Source organism: Tamandua tetradactyla, chromosome 4 (assembly GCF_023851605.1).
Source record: "Tamandua tetradactyla isolate mTamTet1 chromosome 4, mTamTet1.pri, whole genome shotgun sequence".
Classification (NCBI taxonomy): domain Eukaryota; kingdom Metazoa; phylum Chordata; class Mammalia; order Pilosa; family Myrmecophagidae; genus Tamandua; species Tamandua tetradactyla.
The window spans coordinates 72,500,979-72,527,984 of record NC_135330.1 but is presented as its reverse complement, the minus strand read 5'-3'; the positions used below and the strand labels follow the sequence as shown (position 1 = coordinate 72,527,984).

Below are 27,006 nucleotides of genomic sequence, written 5' to 3'. Positions count from 1 at the left end.
GGTTTTACTCTTTCTGTCTGAATTTCATTCTGTTTATAAAGGACTCCACTAATAGAACCAAGACCCATTTTGATTGAGGTAGGTCATACACTAACCAAAGTAACCTCACCCAAAGGTCCTACTAACAATGGATTCATACCCACAGGAATGGATTAAGTTTAAAAACATGTTTTTCTGTTTTAAGAACATGCTTTAAGACCATGTTTTCAGGTTTTTCTACTCCAAACCACCATAATAATCTTACCTGATAATTAACAATCTTTTCTAGAAGGAAACTAGTAAAAGAAACCCAAAGGCCAAAAATGTATACATTTTAAATCTTTACAGAAATTCAAATAAAACTTAATAGGGGAATAAATCAAGAGATTAAGTATGCTTGAATAAAAAACAATTAAAAGTATAAAAATTGCTTTGTTTTAAACTGACGTTATTAGAAAATATAAATCAAACATTAAAAGTAGCCAAGGTGTATTCTTTCTGGGTAAAGGACTAAACTTTTAAAGCTGGTCCTGACATTGTTTAAAAGTCAGAACAATAAAGTTGCCAAATAAACTTTAGCAAGGCATTCTTATACTACATAATACAAATTATGAACTCATTACATCATAATTCATCAAACCTAAGATACCATTAATTGTGAAGTGAATCATTACTTTACATACAACTAAAAACAGAAAATGTATCCAACTAAATGTAAGATATCAATCACAAGATGCACCCCAATCAGGGATGATAAAATGGGAAGGCAAAAAAAATCTTAGAATCAATGAAATGTGTCCAATTCCTACACTGATGTGCTTTTTTTATAATCCATATATGATTTATAGTCTTTTGCAATCAAAGCCATTGAAACAAAAAAATTTAAAAAAACCTCTTACCTTCCGTACTACACTCAGGAAAGCTATCAATGAGGGGATCCGAATAAGGTTCAGCAGGACCAATCAATTCAGAACCATCATTAATTACTCCACCCTGAAAAGATCAGAGTAATTGTGTTTCATCATCATTAAGAGTACAAGAATAAAAAAACAATAATACATTTTAGTCCAGAACGGTAATTATTATTTCTGGATTTTGAGAGGCTGTTTTAATATGTATAACCTGGTATTTAGAGATAAGAATGAAGCCATTAAAGTAGGGATTAAGGTAATTCAGAACACAGGGGTAAGGAAAACATTGTCTATATTCTAGAACCGCACCTACTCTTTGAGACCAATGGAAGAAAAGTTTATTTTGTCTGGAACCAAAATCTTCTGTAGCACATAATCTAACTCAACCTATCTGTATAGCTTATTTGAACAACTGAAACACAGAGAGCCCAGAATAAGAATGAGGGCCTTTAATCCTGTATAGCTTAACATAAAGCCTGGATACATTCTAGAATGTATTTAAGCAGATAATCAAAAAGTATTGGTAAAGTTCCTTGAGGAATGGGAGAAAAAACATGGAACTATTAAACTTTAACATCAGGAAATCCCGACACTGTGTCAAACCTTAGGCCATGGCCTTGATCTTAAGGCTTACTCTTGTGAAGCTTATGTAGGTAGCAGAGAAGCTTAGCCTACCTATAGGTATGTCTAAGAGTTACTTCTGAAGGACCTCTTTCATTGCTCAGATGTGGCCTCACTCTCTCTTAAGCTCAACTCTACAAGTGAAATCATTGCCCTCCACACTACATGACATGACATCCAAGAGTGAATGTCTTCCTGGTGACATGGGAGATGACTCTCAGGGATGAATCCAGCCCAAGCACCATGGAATCAACAATTCTATCCAGACCAAAATGGGGAAAAGAAGTGTAACTAATAAAGTATCAGTGGCAGAGAAAGTTCAAATAGAGTCTAGAGGCTACTCTGGAGGTTGCTCTTACGCAAGCTTCAGTTAGACATTGCTACCTACCATAACCTGGCAACCCCCAACCAGGACCATTCCAGTCAATCCTAATGAACACCTAAGGGCAATATATAAGATTCCACAAGGGTTCCACGCATTAGTATAACTTTCCAGAAACCTACAACCTCCAGATGGGTCCCTGGACCATATAAGTCCTGAAACCTAGAGGGCCCAGCCTCTCTAGAACATCAGCTAGTTACACCTCCCTAGTCCACATTATTGACAACCCCTTCCAGCACGAAAAAGTTAAAATGGTCATAGCGCAATTACCCCTAAAGAGTGGGATAGAAAGCTCAAAGGTAATGGTGAAGTTATACAGAGAAGATAGGGTTTAACAAATGAATACGATTGCCAAATCACTATATTGATCTTTTAGTCTCCAGTATCTTAGAGGAGCTAGAAGTAAAAACCTAAAATTGTGGAACTGTAACCCATACCAAACTCTGAAATCTGTTCTACAACTAATTACTGTGCTGTACTTTGAAACTTATTGCTTTTTTGTATATGTTATTTTTCTCACACACACACACAAAGTCGATGGGGATGCTAAAAAATATTATTACTTTTACCCTTCTATATTCTGGAGCAACTAGAAGGAAAAATCTGAGATGATGGTATGGTTGCCCTTAACAAACTCTGGAATCTGTCCTGCAATTACTTGTTGAAGAGTGCTTTGAAAACTACTGCTTTATTCTTTCTTCACTTCGTGTACATGTTATACTATACAATAAAGTTTTTAAAAAATGCTTAAAAGTGATTAAGCAGTTATATATTATGTATTAGTATTCCTGGAGTCCCAAAAGAAAAAACCTCTGGGCAGCAGGGGTCAAAGCCTTGGTTTGTAACTACTGTAAACAAACATAGATATTAGATAGAAATTGCCCTGGAATTTTCCTAAGGCAGTAGAAGGCTGCCAGAGGGCTGCCTCTGGAAAAGGCAAAGATCTTTTCCAAGTGACCAGGTTACAGCCATAAGTGAAATAGATCTAATAATTAAAAGGAAGGCACAGGAACTCTCATATCCCACTGCCCTCACATAAAACTCTTAAATCCAAGTTCAACAGACTAGGCCTCATTCTTTCTGTCTCATCTATCCCTGCCCTCAGGGCCTTACTACCCAAAGCAGTTATGGGGGAAGGGCTGGGTGCAGAAAGATGGGGAAGGTGTGGTTTAGATTTCTTCTTTTACTGGGCGTGGAGATTAAAAACGGTAAGCATAGAAAAGATGCTACAGAATAGGCCAGGTTTGTTAAAATTCTTTTTTCCAGTAATACCTTTGCAATGGTAATCATAGTAAATAAATCACTATTAAAATACAAATAGGGTGCACAGGTAGTTCAGTGGTTAGAATGCCCAACTTCCATGAGGTCTTTCCACCTATTTAGATCTTCTTTGATTCCTTTTAGCAATGTTATGCAGTTTTCTGTGTACAAGTCCTTTATATCCTTAGCTAAGTTCATTCCTAGGTACTTGATTCTTTTAGCTGCTATTTTGAACAGAATTTTTTCTTTGACTCCTCAGTTGTTCATTGTTTGTGTATAGAAACATTACTGATTTTTGTACATTAATTTTATATCCCACCACCCTGCTGAATTTATTAGCTCAAGTAACTCTGCTGTAGATTTCTCAGGATTTCCCAAGTATAATATCATGTCATCTACAAATAATGAAAGTTTTACTTCTTCCCTTCCAGTTTGGATGCCTTTTGTTTCTTTTTCCTACCTAACTGCTCTAGCTAGAACTTCTAGCACAATGTTGAATAGTAGTGGTGACAGAGGGCATCCTTGTCATGCTCCCGATCTTAGGGGGAAAGTTTTCAGTCTCTCCCCATTGAGTACAATGCTGGCTCTTGGTTTTTCATATATGCCCTTTGTCATATTAAGGAAGTTATCTTTTGAAGTATTTTTTATCAGAAAAGGATGTTCAATTCTGTCAAATAGTTTTTCAGCATAAATCAAAATGACCATGTGATTTTTTCCTTTCAATTTGTTAATGTGCTGTATTACATTAATTGAATTTCTTGTGTTGAACCATCCTTGCATTCCTGGCATAAACCCCACTTGGTCGTGGTATATAATTCTTTTAATGTGTTGTTGGATTCCACCTCCTAGTATTTTGTTGAGAATTTCTGCATGTATGTTCATTAGGGAGATTGGCCTATAGTTTTCCTTTCTTATAATATGTTTATATGCTATGAATGATCTTATACCATCATTGGTATTACAATGATATTAGTTTCATAAAATGAATTAGGTAGTGTTCCTTTTTCCTCAATTTTCTGGAAAAGTTTGAGCAGGATTAATGTCAGTTCTTTTTGGAATGTTTGATAAAATTCTTCTGTGAAGCCATATGGCCCTGGGCTTTTCTTTGTAGGAAGATTTTTGATGACTGATTCAATCTCTTTACTTCTAACTGGTTTGTTGAGATCTTCTATTTCTTCCTGAGTAGTGTAGCTTGTTTGTGTGGTTCCAGGAATTTGTCCATTTCATCTAACTTGTCTAATTTGATGGCATATAGTTGTTCATATCATCTTATGATTTCTTTTTCTTCTGGGTCTGGGGCAACACATCCCTTCTCATCTCTGATTTTGTTTATTTGTATACTCTTTTCCTCTTTGTCAGTCTTGCTAGTGGCCCATCAATTTTACTGATTTTCTCAAAGAACCAACTTTTGATATTATTGAATCTCTTTATTGTTCTTTTGTTCTCCCATTCATTTAACCTTGCTTTAATAGTTGTTATTTCTCTTCTTCTATTTGCTTTGGGGTTAATTTGCTGTTCTTTCCCAAGTTCCTTCAGGTGAGTAGTTAAGTGTTCAATTTTTGCTCTTTCTTGTTTTGTAATATATGCAATTAGGGCAATATAGTTCCCTCTCAGCACAGCCTTTGCCATATCCCATAAGTTCTGATATGTGTGTTCTCATAGTCATTCATCTCCAGATAGCTACTGATTTCTCTACCAATTTCTTTTTTCACCCACTGATTGTTTAAGATGCGTTATTTAACCTCCATATATTTGTGAAAGTTCTCATTTTGGGGGGGGGGTTATTGATATCCAGCTTCATTCCATTGTGATCAGAGAAAGTGCTTTGAATAATTTCAATGTTTTTAAATTTATAAAGTCCTGTTTTGTGACCCAGTATATGATCTATCCTGGAGAATGTTCCATGAGCACTAGAAAAGAAGGTGTATCCTGGCGTTCTGGGGTGTAATGACCTATATATGTCTGTTAGGTCTAATTCACTTATCAAGTTGTTTAACTTCTCTATTTCTTTGTCAATCTTCTGTCTGATTGTTCTAGCTATAGAGGAGAGTGGTATATTGAAGTCTCCTACTATTATTCTTGAAACATCTATCACTCTCTTCAAAGACAAATATCTCTTCAGACATTTGCCAATATCTGTCTCATGTAATTTTGAGCTACTTGACTGGAGTTATAAACATTTATGATTGTTATTTCTTCTTGGTGAATTATCCATTTTACTAATATACATGTCCTTCTTTATCTCTTATAATACCTTTACATTTAAAGTCTATTTTGTATAGTATAGCTATTCCTGCTTTCTTTTGCTTACAACTTGCGTGGAACATCCTTTTTCTTTCTTTCACTTTCAATCTATTTGTATCCTTGTGTCGAAGATGAGTCTCTTGTAAGCAACATATAGCTGAATTATATTTCTTAATCCATTCTGCAATCTGTATCTTTTAATTGGTAAGTTTCGTCCATTAACACACAAAGTTATTACTGAAAAAGTGTTTCTTGAGTCCACCATCTTATGTTTTGGATTTTATTTGTCATATCTACATACTCTTTTCCCCCTTTTTCTTTTCATCCTTTAGGTTATCTTTACTGGCAGCCTTCAATCCTGTGCCCTCCTCCAGACCTCCCTCTCCTTTTTTTCAACTGGCAGAACTCCCTTTAGTATTTTTTTGTAGGACAGGTCTCTTGTTGACAAATTCTTTCAGCATTTATCTGTGAAAATTTTAATCTCTCCCTCAGTTTTGAAGGACAACTTGGCTAGGTACAAAATTCTTGGGTGAAAGTCTTTCTTTTTCAGGATCTTAAATATATCATACCACTGCCTTCTCACCTCCATGATGCCAGTTGAGTAATCGGATCTCCGTCTTATGTGGTTATCCTTTTATGTAGTAGACTGTTTTTCTCTTGCCACTTTCAGGATTATCTGCTTATCATCAACATTTGACAGACTAATTAGTATGTATCTTGAGGAAAGCCTATTTGGATTTATACTATTTGGATATTTATGTCCTTTATAAGGGTTGGGAAGTTTTCCCCCATTATATCCTCAACCAATCTTCATAACCCTTTGTATAGGTCTTTTGTCTCTTTAGTTAAAATTATTCCTAAGTATTTTATTCTTTTAGTTGCAGTTGTAAATGGAATTTGTTTCTTGATTTCCCCCTCAGATTGCTCATTACTAGTGTATAGAAACACTACAGATTTTTGAATGTTGATCTTGTAACCTGCCACTTTTGCTGTACTCATTTATTAACTCTAGTAGTTTGGCTGTGGATTTTTCAGGGTTTTCAACATATAGTATCATATCATCTGCAAACAGTGAGAGTTTTACTTCTTCCTTTCCAATTTTGATGCCTTGTATTTCTTTTTCTTGTCTAATCACTCTGGCTAGAACTTCCAACACAATGTTGAATAACAGTGGTGATAGTGGGCATCCTTATCTTGTTACTGATCTTAGGGGGAAAGTTTTTAGTTTTTCCCCACTGAGGATGATGTTAGCTGTGGGTTTTTCATATATTTCCTTTATCATTTTAAAGAAGTTCCCTTGTATTCCTATTCTTTGAAGTGTTTTCAACAGGAAAGGATGTTGAATTTTGTCAAATGCCTTCTCTGCATCAATTGAGATGATCATGTGATTTTTCTGCTTTGATTTGTTGATATGGTGTATTACATTAATTGATTTTCTCATGTTGAACCATCCTTGCATACCTGGCATAAACCTCACTTGGTCATGGTATATAATTTTTTTGATGTGTTGCTGGATTCAATTTGCTAGAATTTTGTTGAGGATTTTTGCATCTATATTCATTAGAGAGATTGGTCTGTAGTTTTCTTTTTTTGTAATATCTTTGTCTGGTTTGGGTATGAGGGTGATGTTGGCTTCATAGAATGAATTACATAGCTTTCCCTCCTCTTCAATTTTTTTGAAGAGTTTAAGCATGATTGGTACTAATTCTTTGTTGAATGTTTGGCAGAATTCACATGTGAAGCCGTCTGGTCCTGGACTTTTCTTTTTGGGAAGCTTTTTAATGACTGATTCAATTTCTTTACTTGTGATTGGTTTGTTGAGGTCATCTATTTCTTCTCAAGTTAAAGTTGGTTGCTCATGCCTTTCTAGGAAGTTGTCCATTTCATCTACATTGTTGTATTTATTAGCATAAAGTTGTTCATAGTATCCTGTTATTACCTCCTTTATTTCTGTGGGGTCAGTGGTTATGTCTCCTCTTTCATTTCTGATCTTATTTATTTGCATCTTCTCTCTTTTTCTTTTTGTCAATCTTGCTAAGGGCCCATCAATCTTACTGATTGTCTCATAGAACCAGCATCTGGTTTTGCTGATTGTCTCAAATGTTTTCATGTTCTCAATTTCATTTATTTCTGCTCTAATCTTTGTTATTTCTTTCCTTTTGCTTGCTTTAGGGTTAGTTTGCTGTTCTTTCTCCAGTTCTTCCAAGTGAACAGTTAATTCCTGTATTTTTGCCCTTTCTTGTTTTTTGATATAGGCATTCAGGGCAATAAATTTCCCTCTTAGCACTGCCTTTGTTGTGTCCCATAAGTTTTGATATGTTGTGTTTTCATTTTCATTTGCCTTGAGATATTCACTGATTTCTCTTGTAATTTCCTCCTTGATCCACTGGTTGTTTAAGAGTGTATTGTTGAGCCTCCACATATTTGTGAATTTTCTGGTGCTTTGCCTATTATTGATTTCCAACTTCATTCCTTTATGATCTGAGAAAGTATTTTGCATGATTTCAATCTTTTTAAATTTGTTGAGTCTTGCTTTGTGACCCAGCTTATGGTCTATCTTTGAGAATGATCCATGAGCACTTGAGAAAAAGGTGTATCCTGCTGTTGTGGGGTGTAATGTCCTATAAATGTCTGTTAAGTCTAGCTCATTTATTGTAATATTCAAATTCTCTATTTCTTTATTGATCCTCTGCCTAGATGTTCTGTCCATTGATGAGAGTAGGGAATTGAAGTCTCCAACTATTATGATAGATGTGTCTATTTCCATTTTCAGTGTTTGCAGTGTTTGCCTCATGTATTTTGGGGCATTCTGATTCGGTGCATAAATATTTATGATTGCTATGTCTTCATGATGAATTGTTCCTTTTATTAGTACATAATATCCTTCTTTGTCTCTTTTAACTGCTTTACATTTGAAGTCTAATTTGTGGGATATTAGTATAGCTACTCCTGCTCTTTTCTGGTTGTTATTTGCACGAAATATCTTTCCCAACCTTTCACTTTCAACCTATGTTTATCTTTGGGTCTAAAATGTGTTTCCTATGTGTCTATGTAGACAGCATATAGAGGGATCCTGCTTTTTAATCCATTCTGCCAGTCTATGTCTTTTGATTGGGGAGTTCAATCCATTAACATTTAGTGTTATTACTGTGTGGGTAGTACTTTCTTCTACCATTTTGCCTTTTGGATTTTATATGTCATATCTAATTTTTCTTCGTTCTACACTCTTCTCCACACCTCTTTCTTTTGTGTTTTCGTATCTGTCTCTAGTGTTCCCTTTAGTATTTCTTGCAGAGCTGGTCTCTTGGTCACAAATTCTCTCAGTGATTTTTTTGTCTGGAAATGTTTTAATTTCCCCCTCATTTTTGAAGGACAATTTTGCTGGGTATAGAATTCTTGGTTGGCAGTTTTTCTCTTTTAGTAATTTAAATATATCATCCCACTGTCTTCTCACCTCCATGGTTTCTGCTGAGAAATCTACACATAGTCTTATTGGGTTTCCCTTGTATGTGATGGATTGCTTTTCTCTTGCTGCTTTCAAGATTCTCTCCTCTTTGACCTCTGACACTCTGCTTAGTAAGTGTCTTGGAGAACGTCTACTTGGATCTATTCTCTTTGGGGTACACTGCACTTCTTGGATCTGTAATTTTAGGTCTTTCATAAGAGTTGGGCAATTTTCAGTGATAATTTCTTCTATTAGTTTTTCTTCTCCTTTTCCCTTCTCTTCTCCTTCCAGGACACCCACAACACATATATTTGTGCACTTCATATTGCATTTCAATTCCTTGAGTCCCTCCTCACATTTTTCCATTTTTTTCCCTATAGTTTGTTTCTTGTCGGATTTCAGATGTTCTGTCCTCCAGTTCACTAATCCTAGCCTCTGTCTCTCAAAATCTGCCATTGTAGGCTTCCATTGTTTTTTTCATCTCTTCTACTGTGCCTTTCATTCCCATAAGTTCTGTGATTTGTTTTTTCACCTCCCTCAATTCATTGATTTGGTTTTTTTTTAATAATTTTTTATTAATTAAAAAGAAATTACAAGAAAGAAACACAAACATCCGTAATATATGCTCATTCCGTTCTACATATATAATCAGTAATTCAATATCATCACATAGTTGCATATTCATCATCATGATAATTTCTGAGAACATTTGCATCAATTCAGAAAAAGAAATAAAAAGACAACAGAAAAATAAAACAAAAACAGAAAAAGAAAAAAAATTTTTACATACCATATTCCTTATCCCTTTCATTGATCGCTAGTATTTCAAACTGAATTTATTTTAACATTTTTCCTCTATTATTTATTTTTTTTTCCTGAATCTACTATGTGCTTTTATTTTTTTATCCAATTTTTTTTAATTTTTTTAATTAATCAAAAAAAGAAAAGAAATTAACACAACATTTAGAAATCATTCCATTCTACACATGCACTCAGTAATTTTTAGTATCATCACATAGATGTATGATCATCATTTCTTAGTACATTTGCATCGATTTAGGAAAAGAACTAGCAAAACAGCAGAAAAAGATATAGAATGTTAATATAGAGAAGAGAATTAAAATAATAATACTAATAAAATATATATATATAAAAAAAGGAAAAAGAAAAAAAAACAAAAACAGAAGATACAAACAAACAAACAAACAAACAAAAAACCATATTTCAGGTGCAGCTTCATTCAGTGTTCCAACATAGTTACATTACACTTAGGTATTATTGTGCTGTCCATTTTTGAGTTTTTGTATCTAGTCCTGTTGCACAGTCTGTATCCCTTCTGCTCCAATTACCCATTATCTTACCCTGTTTCTAACTCCTGCTGGTCTCTGTTACCAATGATATAGTCCAAGCTGATTCTCGAATGTCGGTTCACATCAGTGGGACCATACAGTATTTGTCCTTTAGTTTTGGGCTAGACTCACTCAGCATAATGTTCTCTAGGTCCATCCATGTTATTACATGCTTCATAAGTTTAGTCTGTCTTAAAGCTGCATAATATTCCATCGTAGGTATACGCCACAGTTTGTTTAGCCACTCGTCTGTTGATGGACACTTTGGCTGTTTCCATCTCTTTGCAATTGTAGATAATGCTGCTATAAACACTGGTGTGCAAATGTCCGTCTGTGTCTTTGCCCTTAAGTCCTTTGAGTAGATACCTAGTAGTGGTATTGCTGGGTCGTGATCCATTCTGCCATTCTATGTCTTTTGATTGGGAAATTCAGTCCATTACCTTTTAGTGTTATTACTGTTTGGATAATATTTTCCTCTACCATTTTGGCTTTTGTATTATATATATCATATCTGATTTTCCTTCTTTCTACACTTTACTCCATACCTCTCTCTTCTGTCTTTTCGTATCTGACGCTAGTGCTCCCTTTAGTATTTCTTGCAGAGCTGGTCTCTTGGTCACAAATTCTCTCAGTGACTTTTTCTCTATAAATGTTTTAATTTCTCCTTCATTTTTGAAGGACAATTTTGCTGAATATAGAAGCCTTGGTTGGAAGTTTTTCTCTTTTAGTAATTTAAATATATCATCCCACTGTCTTCTAGCTTCCATGGTTTCTGCTGAGAAATCTACACATAGTCTTATTGGGTTTCCCTTGTATGTGACAGATTGTTTTTCTCTTGCTGCTTTCAAGATCCTCTCTTTCTCTTTGACCTCTGACATTCTAACTAGTAAGTGTCTTGGAGAACGCCTATTTGGGTCTATTCTCTTTGGGGTGCGCTGCACTTCTTGGATCTGTAAATTTAGGTCTTTCATAAGAGTTGGGAAATTTTCAGTGATAATTTCTTCCATTAGTTTTTCTCCTCCTTTTCCCTTCTCTTCTCCTTCTGGGACACCCACAACACGTATATTTTGCGCTTCATATTGTCATTCAGTTCCCTGATCCCCTGCTCAAGTTTTTCCATTCTTTTCCCTATAGTTTCTGTTTCTTTTTGGAATTCAGATGTTCCATCCTCCAGGTCACTAATTGTAGCTTCTGTCTCTTTAGATCTACCATTGTAGGTATCCACTGTTTTTTCCATTTTTTCTTCTTTGTCCTTCACTCCCATAAGTTCTGTGATTTGTTTTTTCAGATTTTCTATTTCTTCTTTTTGTTCAGCCCATGTCTTCTTCATGTCCTCCCTCAATTTATTGATTTGGTTTTTGAAGAGTTTTTCCATTTCTGTTCGTATATTCAGTATTAGTTGTCTCAGCTCCTGTATCTCATTTGAACTATTGGTTTGTTCCTTTGACTGGGCCATATCTTTAATTTTCCGAGCGTCATCCATTATTTTCTGCTGGTGTCTGGGCATTTGATCAGATTTCCCTGGGTGTGGGACCCGGCTGGTTGAAAGGTTTTTCTGTGAAATCTCTGGGCTGTTTTTCTTTTCCTGCCCAATAGGTGGCACTCGTGGTGCTCGTCTGTCTGCGGGGCCGACCAGTAAAAGAAGCTGTGGCTCCTTTAACTTGCCAATCCAAATCTCGCAGTCGGCCCGGGAAACCACGCGTGGAGGGGGTGGGTCGCCGGCCGCCGTGGCTTGGGGGACTACTGGTCCAAATTGCCCAGCTGGCCCGAGACGCCAAGCATGGCGGGAGGGCCCCACTATCCAACGTTCCCAGTCAGACCGGGGAGCCACGTGCGTGGAGGGGACCCCAGTCTCCAGCCGCCCCGGCCGGGAAAACGCGCGCCCCTCGGGTATCTCACCGCAGCGGATTCTCCCTGCCCATTCAGCCGTTCCAGAATGGGGTACGCTGTCTTTTTGGTCTCTGTCGTGGCTCCGGGAGCTGTTTCATATTGTTTCTGTTTCTTTAGTTGCTTTTCTGGAGGAGGAACTAAGACCCGCGCGTCTTACTAAGCCGCCATCTTCCCATTGATTTGGTTTTTGATGAGGTTTTCCATGTCTGTTCATATATTCTGAGTTAATTGTTTCAGCTCTTGTATCTCATTTGAACTATTGGTTTGTTCCTTTGACTGGGCCATATCTTCAATTTTCCTGGTGTGATCTGTTATTTTTGCTGGCATCTAGACATTTAATTACTTTAATTAGTTTATTCTGGAGATTGCTTTCACTTCTCTTACCTAGGGTTTTCTTGCTGGATGAATTTGTTGTCTATCTGTTCTTTGACATTCAGTTCAGCTTTTTCTGGACCTCTAGCTTAGGTTTTGTTTAACAGAGGATAATTTTTCAGTTCTTGTTTTCTTGTTTCTTGCCCTGCTTGTAAGGTGCCATTCCCCCCCACCCCCACCCTTAGGAGGGTCTATGTAGGTATTATATACTCCAGCCGGGTTTTCTCGGACTAAACTGGCCTCCTATCAGGGGGAAGGAGTCACCTGTGTCAGTTTTCCCTGAGGGTGAGACCCAGCAGGTTAAAAGACTTTCCTGTGAAGTCTCTGGGCTTGTTTTTCTTATCCTGCCCAGTATGTGGAGCTTGTCTGCCTGCAGGTCCCACCAGCCTAAAATGATGCAGCACCTTTAACTTTAGAAGACTCTCCCTGCTGGGGGCATGGTGGAGACAGAGGAAGGTTGTAGGCTGGTTTTAAGGGCTTCAAATTAGCAAGCCCTAGGGTCTGAATTCCTTGAAGGAGGGATTCCACCTGAGTTGGGCTTCACTTCTCCCCTGGAGAAGGCACAGGCGGGAGGCAAGCCCTGAAAGCAGCTTGTTTCTGCCTATGCCTGGGGAAGTTGCAGCCTGACAAGTCCTGCCACTTAATCCAGAAGCAGTCAAGCTTTTGTAGAAACACAGCCACAAAAACCTCTGTTTCTCTTCTTTTTTTCTTTTTCCGTTACCCCAATGAGTGACCTCTGTTTTGACCAGGTTCACCTGAGCTGGGGGCCTATTTTTAATAGTCAGAATTTGTTAATTAATGCCACAATTGGTGTTTGGTTGGACTCAGCCACTGCTGCTGTTAAAGTCTCTTTCCTTTTCCCTCTGGGAAGCAGCCTGTGGGGGAGGGCATCGGCCGCCACGGCTTGGGGAACTCATGGTTCTGGGGAGGCTCGTAGATGGTCCAGATGGTCCAGACTCGGGTACAGTGTTTCCGGTCACTGACGTGGTTCCAGGAGCTATTCTGTACTGTTTCTGGTTATTTGGTAGTTGTTCTGGAGGACAAAGTAAAACGCGCACATTGCTAAGCCACCATCTTGGCCCTCTTCCTAACCCTTTACTCTTCTCTTCTTCTCCTTCTGGGACACCAATGATTCTTACATTTGTGTGCTTTATTTTGTCCATCATTTGCCTGAGATCCAATTCAAATTTTTCCATCTTTTTTGCCATTTGCTGTTTTGAGTATTCAAAATCAGTGGTCCTGTTCTCTAGTTTGCTTATTCTTTCTTCTTCCTCTACAAATCCGCTGTTGATGTCTCTAGTATGTTTTTTATTTAGTCTACAGCATCTTTAATCTCTGTGATATCTGCTATTTTTCTATTTATTCTTTCAAGTTCCTCTTTATGCTCTTCTAGTGTCTTCTTGATCTCCTTTATATTATTAGCCATTCCACTTATTTTATTCAGTAGAGTTATATGAACATCTTCGATTAGTTGTTCCAACATCTGTTTCCTCTAGTGTTTTAATTTGGTCGTTAGGGTAGGCTATACCTGTTTGCTTCAGGGTATGCTTAGTGAACTGCCATCTTCATGGCATGTAAATGTCTTGATTGGTTTATTTTAGAAGTTGATTTTTTTCAGTATTCTAAAGCTTTGTATTTGTGGGATGGATGTGGAGCAGGATGCAGGGCGTGGGGCGGAGCATAAGAGTGAGGTGATACATTGCAGCACAGGTATAGGTGCAGGCTGGGGATGCTATGCTGGTGCCTGTGAGTGTGGGCACCCAACAGCAGGGAGGATATGGCTGTGCAGGTGCATGGGGCTGGGGGTCGGAGCCCTGGTATGCTCTGGTCTAGGGTGCAGGGCCCTTTGTGCACATGCGCAGAGTTCAGGGCAGTGGGTCGGCATTGTACTGCATGGGTTGGGGGCAGATGTGGCCCAGCTGCACAGGTCAGTGCTTGCCCAGAGCTGGGGGGCATGGATGGGTGCTGTGCACATTCACAGAACTGAGAATATGCTGTAAACTTATATATATGTGCAGAGTTCAGGGTAGGTGGGGCAGGATTACCTGACTGTATGATCTGGGGGCAGGTGTAGTCTGGGTATAGAGATATGTGCCCACAGCCTTTATGTGCTTGTGACTACTTGCATGGGGCAGGGAGGGGGAGGTAGAGATCAGGAGGGGTGGGGTGTGACTATGCCTGTGCAGGAGAGGTGGTTTGTGTTAGGGCAGTCATGCACACGCTTGAGATGTGGGTGTGGGGCAACTACACATACAGGGAGTTGGTGGGGCAGGGGCGCTTGGAACACAGGAAGCAGGCAGGGTCAGGTGACAGAGTTCAGGTGCGTGGAGTAAGTCACAAGTCACAGGGCTGCCCTGGTAAAGGTAGCACATTCAAGTGACACAGCTTGGCTCACTTCTTTGTCCCCATCTTCCTGTCCGTGAACTTCTGAGGGCTGCAGGCTTCTGATTTGGCTGTTTGCACCGGTAGGACGGTCTCTGGTTCTCTGCTTCTCGGTTTCTCAGCTTTTGCAACCAGGACCTCCCTACATGGTGCAGAAGACCCTCCCAGGTCACTTACACCCTGGAATCACTATCTCAGTCACCCTCCTGTCCCTTCTCCAGCTGTTCCTTGGAGCAGGGCTGAACTCGACCTATCCTATTCTCTCATCTTCCTGGAACTCAGTAACAAAAGAATAAAAATGCTAGAAGAATTTAAAAAGCAGATAGATAAAGAATGGCCTAAGAAGACCTCAAAGAAGACATGACACTTGTAAGGCCTTTAAATAGGAAAGTAGCATTTGAATAAATAGAGCTCTGAACAAGTTTTTTTTTAAGTTGTAACTTAATTTTGTGAACTAATATATTTCTGGCATTATTTAGTACTTGGGAATAAAGTTAAGAAAAATTTCAGATTTTTTCTGGGCAGATAAATCCCTTAATTATTGAAGTGCTGATTATATTTCAAACTTGGGCTCTTCTGACCTTTGAAAGTGGTGCTGAATTGGAATGAGAGATTTTATACATATTGTAAAGTAATCATTTGTGTGTTGTGAGTATAAAGTATATAAATGCCTGCCTGTGTTCCAAACCCAAGCATAAATTTCTTCCTTCTTCCATCATTTTGTAGTATTTCTGTCTCTTCTTCCCTTCATGAATACCGTTATTTGAAGGTACTATGCATGTTCAAAGAACTTTGTACATTTGTTTTCAAGTTTATTTCTAATTGTATATACTCCGGGTAGATGAAGATTATAGGTGGGGTGGATAGCATTTTATTATTTCATTGTAAATAAAATAATTATTTTATTATTTAGTAAGATGATCATATTCTCTGATAAAAGTGGATTTTGTTGGTATGCTGACTACAAACCCTAAAAGGATATGGAAAGTTGTAGAGGTTTATATAAGTAAAACCTGTCTGTCATAGTCAATGCTGACCAGAAAGTTAATACATCTATTTTTATTGTTTTTTTAAAAAAGGCTTTTTGTGTCAAATCCTGAATTCAAACAAAACTAAAATCTAGCTTTCTCTGTGTTAAAATAATACGAACTGTTACTCTACTCTTAATGAGAAGTACCATGTGAGTACTCTGTCTAGAAGACAACGATTTTATATCAATAATATCCTTGGTAATATTTATGTTGACCTTAGCAGATTTTATTTCAGAAGACAAGTCTTTTCACTTTTAAGGGAAAATTGCTACAAAGGATTTGTTCATTCACCTTGTAAAAGTGAGGTGCTAAAGTAGTTTAACATATTACTTCGGAGGTATTTGGGAAGTATTATACTGGTTAAAGGGGATATTATATCTTTTTATAGTTAAGTTTGTATGGTGAAATGTTATTCATATATTTAGAGATTGTACAAAATTTCTAAAAGCTTGACAATGTTCTCACTCTCCATATTATATCCTGATATTGATCTGTATGATGTTAGACAACAATACAATGTTGTTAAAACAGGTTTTAGTTATACTTAGAAAAGGCTACATATCATGAAAACAACCAAATTTACTTTGCTCTAATGCTTCTCTAAAAGTATATGTGGTCAGCTCTAAGTCGGAACTTCATATTCAATAAAAAGGGACTTTAAAACAGAAGCAAGACAAATATATACATTATACTTTTCTTGTTAATTAACACAACTCTGGTAAACGTATAAAGGTGAAACAGGACAAAACCTCTGCTATGGTATGTGGTTGACCCCAACATAAAATAACTGTCAAATGCTTTTATTTTCTGAAAGTAGTTTCATTTAAAAATGCTTCTAAGAAAATTAAATTGTAAGCTCTTACACCAGTCACATTTACTGAGCATTAACAGTTATTTTTAAAGTTCACATTATTGAATTTTAACTGTTATTTTTTAAATGTGAGATTCTTTGCTCTTTGTATAACCTGGTAGTTCCCTGGAACTTTTAAGTATCTGTGTGACACCTGAGACTCAAAGTTAGAGTTTTCCAGCTCTGAAAGTCAGCCTTACTCCATACAGCAACTGTTAAACGACTAAAAAATAAATCAGATTTCGATTAAAGTGTGAATGAAGTTAATCTTGTTAAGACTAAGGTAAATCTGAAAACAGGGTAAAAGATGATATTGCCTGTATTTTAAAACTTTATCTTTTAAAAGAAGAGATGTTTATTTTGTCCAAAATTTAAATTTTCTCTAGCACACTATCTAATTTAACTTGTTTATTCTGTTTATTTAAACTACATAGTTCAGCTTTATTTGATATGGAACCTAAAATAAGGAATACAGTCTTGATATTCTGTACAAGCTAATGTTATATAAGTATTTCGGGCAAAAAATTGAGAAAGTGTAACTATTTAATTTCCCCATCTGGGGAATTCTTGATATTCTCTTCAGTAATAAGGGCCCTGAATTTAATAAGCCAAGCCCTCAGAGTTGAGGCTTGCCCTTATGAAACTTATTTCTGTAACGGCAATGCTGAGCCTACTTATAATTAATGCCTAAGAGTCATCCCCAGAGAACCTATTTTTTTTCCACAAAAATATATTTAATAAATTTGTTATGTAAAAAGCAAACACTTAACATTTTCAACACTTTATCAACAATTCAAACTCACTGTCATCTAACTGGAACTGCTTTGTATTTCCAAAGAGAATTACCTAAACTAAAATATATATATTTACATATTTATAATACATTTAAATAACTGAAGAGCAACCTTGACTAATGTTGAAATTCACTGAATTCTAGAGATTTACAGGCTAGAAATGCCAAAAATTTTATGTGCAATGAAATGTATTTCATTAGTTATGAACATTTAGACAACTATTAAATCAAAAGAAAAAAAAACTGGGAGGAAAATAATACAGTTTTAAAGTTTTGTGACAGGCTCTTAGAAGACAGAAATATAGAAAAGTAACACAAAATCAATTTAACAAGAAAGATTTCTTATTGAATCCCTGATTGTTGTTTTTAGTAGCTTAACCCAATCTGTCAGAATGGCAGTCAGGGCCCTCCACTGTCTCATCAGAGCCATGCTCAATGCAGTAAGAGCCATGGATGAAACTAAGGAAAAGACGTAGTTATCAACTTTTGAGCACCACACATGCCTCCTCAAACAGTTTAAGGTCTTACGTCTATATTTAGCCTTGAAAGATTACATGTCCTTCATCCTTTTATAGTAAAAACAAAACAAAACCAAATGATTGTGTTTTAAAACATTTCTTTACATTTGGGGGGCCAGGGGACTCATACATTATAATATAGAAGTTCATGACAATATAGGCCCCAAATCCTATTTTATATTTTGAACACCATAATATTATTTGAACTATCAATATTCCACAATAAAGCAGCAAACATCTTCAGATAATGCACACATTAACTTTCTTTTTTTAAAAGAAAGGGACTTCTACGGCAAAAGATTACCAGGTGATCAATTCATATTTAACATATGGTTATAATGGCATTTCTTGCTGCATCTGTCTGCATCAAAGATATTCCAAGTGGTTTCCTAATATAAAACAGTTGGAAGTGTTTGCAATGTTGGTTCTTAGAATGATAAACTCACATTCCTGTTCAATAAAAGAATGTTTCTAATGACAAAAACATGTAAAATTAGAATTTTATAATTTCCAAAAAGTAAGCTGCTTTTATTAAAGAGTAATTGTTTGCAGTTTCTTTTTTAAATCTGAAAATATTTTAAAGCCATTATAAAACTTAAATTTCTATTTAGAAAATTAACTTATAAATTATCGCTATGTTGCTGGGCATATCAGTGTAATCCTTGCTTGCGGTTTTCTAGCTCTGTGACAAGGGACTGTCTGTAAGTTTCATAGGTTTTAAAAATCTGTTCCAGTTCTCTCATGAATAGCAATTTTAGCATTCCCTGGTATATATCCAGGTCAGTCAGCTGGAAGAGTTCTCACTTCAGAATGTGGTCATATTTCACAGGAGCTTGGGCCTAAACCTGAAGCCAGTCAGGAATTTCTGCAGTATGATAAGGAGTTGCAGGGACCAAAAGGAGCTGATTTTTTTTCACACTGCTGTGAAAAAATATATACATATATATAATAGGAGGAGGCTGATCATACCAAAGCACATTATAAGCACAGATATGCCTATACTAAGCCTTATTTATGTGAACTACATAATAGGTTCCAAATTCTGATGACTCAATTCATCCCCATGCTGGAGGAAGGTATTCTCACTCAAGATGTGGCTCCAATGAGTTGTATTTGTGTATGATCTATATAGTATTTTCTCTCTCTCACTGCCCAAACCACAGACCAGCCATGTGGAAGGGATAAATCTTCAGAATTATGGTTACTTAAATTTCCTAAAGATGTAGCTACAGCTCTCCCAATACCTGAAGCATACCTCCCCTAATTTTGCAGCATTATTTGGAAGAGATCATGATTATATTCACAATATCTGTAGTCATCATGCACACAATCTCCAGATGGCCTCCTTCTCTGACCATCAAAAAATATATCTGAATAATAATATCAGGAACCAGAGTCTCCATTTACAATGGCAAAATTAACTTCAGTTAAAAATGATTGAGAAGAGCCATATTCCTTAGGGACAGCTACTAGACTTCTGAAATCTGTGGCTTCATCTTATTATTTCATTAGGTGTTCTTTGGATTGGATCACTAAAGAAACTTTGGTTTCTTGAAACTACTCCAACTCCAGAGCTGAAAAACCATTAGGGTTTGAATCTGGAAGGCAGATATCAGTACATCTTGGAATTGCTGGATCATCCCAGATGAATGAAGGCATGAGATTCTGCAGTAAAGGCGAAGTCTCCTTCTTCATGTATTTGCCCTGCACCTCAGATGGCTTGGACACTTCAGTTTTGGTTTTCTTTCAGTACAGCATCCTTCTAGATGAGGCCCAGACCAAACCAAACTACCTCCCTAAGGCTCTGTCCTAGTTTGCTAGCAGCCGGAATGCAATATACCAGAAATGAAACGGCTTTTAAAAACAGGAATTTAATAAGCTGCTAGTTCACAGTTCTAAGGCTGTGAAATTATTCAAATTAAAAGAAGTCTACAGAGGGCAGGCCACGGTGGCTCAGCAGGCAAGAATGCTTGCCTGCCATGCCAGAGGACCCGGGTTCGATTCCCAGTGCCTGCCCACATTTTAAAAAAAAAAGGAGTCTACAGAAATGTCCAATCTAAGGCATCCAGGGAAACATACTTGGTTCAAGAAGGCCGATGATGTTCAGCATTTCTCTCTCAGCTGGAAGGGCACATGGCAAACATGGTGATATCCACTAGCTTTCTCTCCAGGCCTCTTGCTTCATGAAGCTCCCCAGGAGGCATTTTCCTTCTTCATCTGCAAAGGTTAGGCTATCACAGGCTCTATAAAAGTTTTACTTATTAAGTTTGTTTTTCAGAGACTTAAGCCTCTTGATCGCCAATGGATAAACAAAATAGGGTATAATCTTTATAATGGAATACTATTCAGCAAGCAAAGGAATGGAATACTGATATATTCTACAAAATGGATGAGGATGAAAAACATTACACTAAATGAAAGGAGCCAGAACAAAAGACCAATATATTCTGAGTCCACATATGTGAAATGTCCAGAAAGGACAAATCTATTCAGTTAACAATCACTGGTTGCCCAGGGACAAGAATGCGAAAGGAGATTGCTGGTAAACAGATGTGGGGGAACTTGCTGAAATGATGGAAGTGTTCTAAAATTGGATAGTGGTGGTGGCTAAACAAACTCTATAAATTTCCTCAGTGTCACTGAATTGTACATTTACAATTGGTGAATTTTAAGATATATAAATTATACTTGACTAAAACTCTTAATAAAATAAATAACCAAAGAATATCAGGCAGAAGAAAAAAGATTTCATCTATTTTTATCAATATATGAAAAAAGACCGGGAATGCACTGGTCAATTCTGAAGTTGGGTGATAACTAACTAGATTCATTATACTATTCCTTCTATTCTTGTGTATGTTTTTAAAAAAGTCAACCTAATCAAATGTCTATACAGTTATCTGCATGTGGATCACCAATATTCCTACAGAGAAAAAAATAATATTGTGGCACATCCTGTGGATTGGCTACCCAAAAACATCCCTTCCCACTCTTTCCTCTGCCTTCTTCATTGATCAGGACTAGAGAGCCAAAAGACTCATCTTTTCAAACTCCCACTTCTGACCAATACAACGTAAGAATATCTGCAGGAAGTTTCCAGAGAGGGTAGTGTAAAAGCTGGCATGTTTCTTTTGCCCTTTCCCTTTCACACTCTCACCCAAGATCTAGATCCATGGTGACATTACTGAGCTTCTGTACCAGTCTGGACTGCCTTCTTTGCTCAGACTTCTTGTTGTATGAGACACACTTCTCTCTTGTTCAAGTTAATATTGTGAATTTATTTATTTACTCATTTAGTTATTTGCCTGCTTGCAGCTAAATAACCCCCAAAGACAGTATTTTCTTATCACTATTTAAAGAGACTGAATATCACTGCTGTTATATTTTTAAATCAGTTCCTTTTCCTGGTCCACACACAGATTAAGATAACACCAAGATGTTTTCTAAGATTAGTATGGCTTCTCTTAAACTCTTCCTTTGTTTCTTATTACACAAAGCCTAAAAAAAAACAAGTACATTCCAACAGCAGTTACAATGAGGAATTCCCAGATGTAAAAGAAATAAAATGAACAGATAATTTCTACTTTAATTGCTTAAAATTTAGAATTTCACATTCATAACCCCTAAACTTATTTTTTAGTCCAGTAGCATGTGTTAATTTGCATGACTGCCTTTCATAATTTCTAAGAAGCAATATTCTTCTCGCTTTACAATAATGTTTTTTTTATAAGCGTAGAAAGAATTGTCACATTGAAAGAATGATAACAGAGAATAGTAAAGAGTTAAATACTATATCAATTTGACTTGGCCTTTTACCCTTAAGATATATATTGGATCAACAGTACCACAGCAATACCAGGGGTAAATAATTGAGGGACAAGAGATAAAGGGAGGTTTAGATTTTCTATTTGGTAAGGGTGTGTTTATCTTGTGTTTTTTTTTTTTGTCTAAAATTGAGAGTGTTGATGATTGTGCAAGTGTCATGGTCAGCTTCATGTTTCAACTTGGCCAAGTGGTGGTGCCCGGTTGCCTGGTCTGGCAAGCACTGGCCTGTTGCTATAAGGACATGTCATGGACTTATTTCATGATCATGTTGCCTGCATTCATAGCTGATTGCATTTGTAATCAGCTAAAGGGAGTGCCTTTTGCAATGAGTGATGGTTAATCTAATCATCATAAGGCTTTTAAGGAGGATTCAGAAGAGACAGTCTCTCTTCCTGCTTCAGCCTGCCAGCCTTTCCTGAGAGTTCACTGAGGACCTTCATCAGAGTTGCCAGCTTGCAGCCTGCCCTACAGACCTCAGACCCTTACATTCCCACAGTTGCCCAGCCGGTCTCTTCTGAGAGTTTGTTGAGGACCATCATATGAGTTGCCAGCTTGTGGCCTGCCCTATAGACCTTGAACTCTACATTCCCATGATTAATTTTATATCTATGGATATCACCTGCTGATTCTGTTTCTCTAGAAAACCCTAGCTAATAAAAGCAAGTGAGGATATTGTGAGATATGGATTGTTCATTTTGGATATTATTGATGATGCCCAATGGATGGAGGTAGCTAAAGGATACATTAATTGAGAAGCAGAAAGGCAAACTGTGGTATATATGTATGATAGATTTTTGTGCAGCTACAGAAAGTAATGAAGTAGTGAGGCATGGAACAATTTGAGTGAACCTTGGGGATATTATGCTATACAAAATAATCCAGAAATAAAAAAGCAAATATTATATGGTTTCACTTAGAAAACACTTATTAAGAAAATTGTGGCCTAAATTGTAAGCGCTTATAGCAATCACATTTAATCCAGAGTTGTGTTATTTCTAGTTTCTGAGATGCTGTGCTATATGAGTATAACCTGATATTTCCATAAAACTTTGGGTATCTGTGTGAGACCTAAGTCTCAGAAAGTCAGCACTACTGTATACAACTGTTAAAGAAACCAAAAAAGAGATCAGGCTTCAACTAAAGATAAAGAACAAAGCTGATCTGGTTGGGACTAAGCAAATCAGAACAGAATAGAGCAAAGAAAGATACCATCTGTATTTTAGAGCTTCACCTACTTATGAAACTAAAGGAAGAGAAGTTTGCTTTGTCCAAAACCTAAATTTTCTGTAGCACACAATCCAACTTGGCCTGCCTGGATAGCCCACTTAAACAAACCAAACACAAAGAGCCCAAAATTGGCAGAAGGGCTTGTAACTCCATATGACTTAATGTAATACCTAGATACATCCCAGAGTATGTTGGGCAGATAATTAAAAAGTATTGGCAAAGTCCCTCAAGGGAAAGGAGAAAAAATATGGAACTATGAAACTTTCTTAAACATTAGGGACTCACAAGTTAAGAGGCCAAGCCCTTGATCTTGAGGCTTGCTCTTACGAAACTTATTTCTGTAACAAAGAAGCTAAGCCTACCAATAATTACGCCTAAGAGTTCTTTCCAGAAAACCTCTTTCATTGCTCAGATATGGTCCCTCTGTCTCTCTAAGCCCAACGCCACAAGGAAAATCATTACACTCCCCACTATGCGGGACATGACATTCAGAGGTGAAAGGCTCCCTGGCAACATGGGACATTACTCCCAGGGATGAGCCTGGCCTGGCACCATGGAATAGAAAACACCTTCCTAACCAAAAGGAGGAAAAGAAACATAAGAAAATAAGGTATCAGTGGCTGTGAGTGTTCCAATAGAGTCAAGAACTTAGTCTGGAGGCTACTCTTATGCAAGCTTCAGCTAAATATTACTAATTGCCACAGTTTGCCAAACCCTAACCAACATCATTCCTGATAATCCTAAAGAACACCTAGGATTCTATCTGGGATTCTATAAAAGTTTCACACACTAGGTTTACTTTCCAGAAACCTATAACCTCTAGATGGTTCCTAAGACAGATAAGTCCTGAAACCCAAAGGGCACAGCCTCTCCAAGAATATCAGCTAGTCCTATCCCTCCCTAATGTCTTATTGTCAATACCCCTTTTCAAATGGAAAAGTCATAATTGGCATTGCCCAAATATCTCTAAATACTGGGAGAAGGATCAAAGGAGAAGGAAGAGTTATAACGGAGAAGATAAGATTTAACAAATGAGAATGACTGCAGAATCATTATATGGATATTTCTTTGAGCGTCTAGTTTCTTGGAACTGCTAGAAGTAGAACCCTGAAATTGCTTGAAATTGTGATTCACACCAAACTTTGAAATATGTTCTATTGATATTTGTTAAAATATACTTGAAATGTATTGCTTATTTGTATATATGTTACATTTCATGAAAAAACAAAATGCCTTAAAGAAAAGGTACGCACTGGATAAACAAAAAAACAAACTGATAATCTCAGCCTAGTCTGCAGAGTGATGAAAACTTAGGTAGCAAGGTCAAAGAGCAGGAATTATTGTTACTACAAGCTTTTCTATTAGTATTTGCAATGTCTTTCAAAAGATCAATTCTCATAAGTAAACTAACATTTCTTTCCTAGATCCACAGGTATCAGGAAAAATGCCCAATAAATATAATAAGAAAAATGTAAAACAGACAATAATATTAACTGACAACTTTCACAGATTCAGTTCAAAATAAGTTAGAAAGTATTATCAAAAAAGATAAAGGACTTAAAATATTGCATGGCAAGAAACTTAGAACACTATTGCTCAAATTATGTCAGATAATATAATTTGCACTGGCCTATCTCTATAAAACTGTACAGTGACCATTTTTGTTTTATCTTTATATAAACTAGTCAAATTAAAACAACTTTAATATGAACTTGCAGTGGTTTATATCCCAAAGAAAAATCTACCAATGAATGATATTTCAAAAAGTACAAGCAACTATTGAGGTTTTGTAATATATAATTTTTCTTAAATGCTACAATTAGGATGGCAGGAATCAGATAATCTTTAAGCCTGCTGCATCGATTAAAAAATATTAACTAATAAAAAATCTAATACATTTCTCTACAAAAATAAAAGATATGCCATAGACATTGTTGTTTAGCTATTAGCTTCTACTTATGGGAGTAAAAATTGAAAACAATATTTTCTTTTAAAAAATACTGAATATTTCTTTTAATAAATTAGAAAATAATAGCATTTTTTAAAATATGTTCTACAACTAATAGTGGTGCTGTGCTTTGAAATTTATTGCTTTTTTGTATATATGTTATTTTTCACAAAAAAGAAAGAAAAAAAGTTGATTGGGTGGTAAAAAAATATTTAAGGCTTCTAGCCTCCTATATTCTGGAGCTAGAAGGAAAAATTTGAGAGGATCGTATGGTAGCCCATGACAAACTCTGGGATCTGTCCTGTAACTACTTGGGATCTGTCCTGTAACTACTTGTTGAAGAGTGCTTTGAAAACTATTGATTTTTTACTTCTTTGCTTTGTATATATGCTATACTATACAATAAAAAAAGTGAAAAAAAAAAAGAAATGCATCTGCTATGAAGAGGAGCTTTCTTCTAAGCCTTAGGGCAGTAGGTGAACAACCAAAAGCTTTTCTAAAGAGAATTTTACCAAAAATATATATAATCCTTTACTGCAATAAAGCCACCAATTTTAATTCATTTCAAAAAATATTTCCAATTAGTTTCCACAAACTAATTCTGATAATTGATACAGGGCATTGGAGTTAATGGGGACTCTAAATTAGAGCCTGCTGGGATTGTCTCTTCTTTTGCATAATAAACCCAAAACACAAATGCTATCTTTTTTTTTAATTATTTTGCTTTTTCTTCCTGAGTGGAGATGATCTTCTACACATACTCATCACACTCTGACCTGACAATTTTCATAAAAATTGCCCTACTCATCCACATGAGGAACCAATAAAATGTATCACTTTTAATGGAATCTACTTTAAATAAATCTGTATACTTCTGACATGAGGAAAAGTTTAAAAATAAAGATCAGTTTAAAATAGACTCTAATGACCTGACAAAAAGGGGGAAAAGAAGCATAATTAATAAAATATCATATGGCAGAGAGAGTTCAAATAGAGTCGAGAGGCCACTCTGGAGGTTGCTCTTAGGTAAGCTTTAGGTATACCTTGCTACCTATTATAACCTGCCAACCCCCAACCAGGAATTCCAGCCAATCCTAAAGAACACCTAGGGCAATTTATAAGATTCCATAAGGGTTCCAGGCACTAGAGTAAGTTGCCAGAAACCTAAAACCTCCAGATGAGTCCTTGGTCCACATAAGTCCTGAAACCTGGTCCAGCCTCTCCAGAACATCAGATAGTTCCATCTCCCTACCCCATATTAGTGACAGACCCTTCCAGTGTCAAAAATTTAGAATTGCCATAGCCCAAACAACCCCAAAGAGTGGTATCGAAAGATCAAAGGTGATGGTGGAATTATACATAGAAGACAGAACTTAACAAATGAATATAAATGCTGAATCATTAAATTGATATCTCTTTTAGTCTCCCATATTTTAGAGCAGCTAGAAGTAAAAACCTAAAATTGTAAAATTGTAACCCATGTCAAAGTCTGAAGTATGTTCAACAACTAATTGTGGTGCTATGCTTTGGAAATGTATAACTTTTTTGTATATATGCTATTTTTCACAAAAAAAGAAGGAAAGAAAGGTCGATTGTGATGATAAAAAAGTATTTAAGCCCTCTAGCCTCCGATATTCTGGAATAGCTAGAAGGAAAAATATGAGAGCACTGTATGGTAGTCCATTACAAACTCTGGGATCTATCCTGTGACCACTTTTTGAGGAGTGCTTTGAAAACTATTGCGTTTTTATTTCTTTGCTTCGTATGTATACTACACAATAAAAAATGTTAAAAAAATAGACTAATGAGCTATAATATTTTTAGCATTATATTGATGGCTATCATTTTGTATTATTTCTGTCACAAGCTGCATTTCTCTTATTTGTTTTGTGTGATGATTATTTTCTAACATTAAAAATGCTTATTTAAAAAAAGAAAACAATAATATTTAATAAAACAAAATATTCCAGAAAGACTTC

At 36.4% G+C, this 27,006-nt stretch overlaps 1 protein-coding gene and 1 pseudogene across 4 annotated transcripts in view; both read right to left on the bottom strand.

Annotated features, from left to right (window-relative positions):
- RPS6KC1 (ribosomal protein S6 kinase C1) overlaps nt 1-27,006 on the bottom strand; it is a 306,592-nt gene that overhangs the window by 188,922 nt on the left and 90,664 nt on the right. For 3 of the 4 annotated variants that reach the window (XM_077157789.1, XM_077157793.1, XM_077157790.1), the window contains exon 5: nt 879-972. The exons of the other annotated variant lie outside the window; for it this stretch is intronic. In XM_077157789.1, coding sequence (XP_077013904.1) covers nt 879-972 — 94 coding nt within the window. The remainder of the gene's footprint in view (nt 1-878; nt 973-27,006) is intronic. 4 annotated transcript variants of the gene reach the window in all.
- LOC143679241 (protein salvador homolog 1 pseudogene) lies at nt 18,648-27,005 on the bottom strand (annotated as a pseudogene).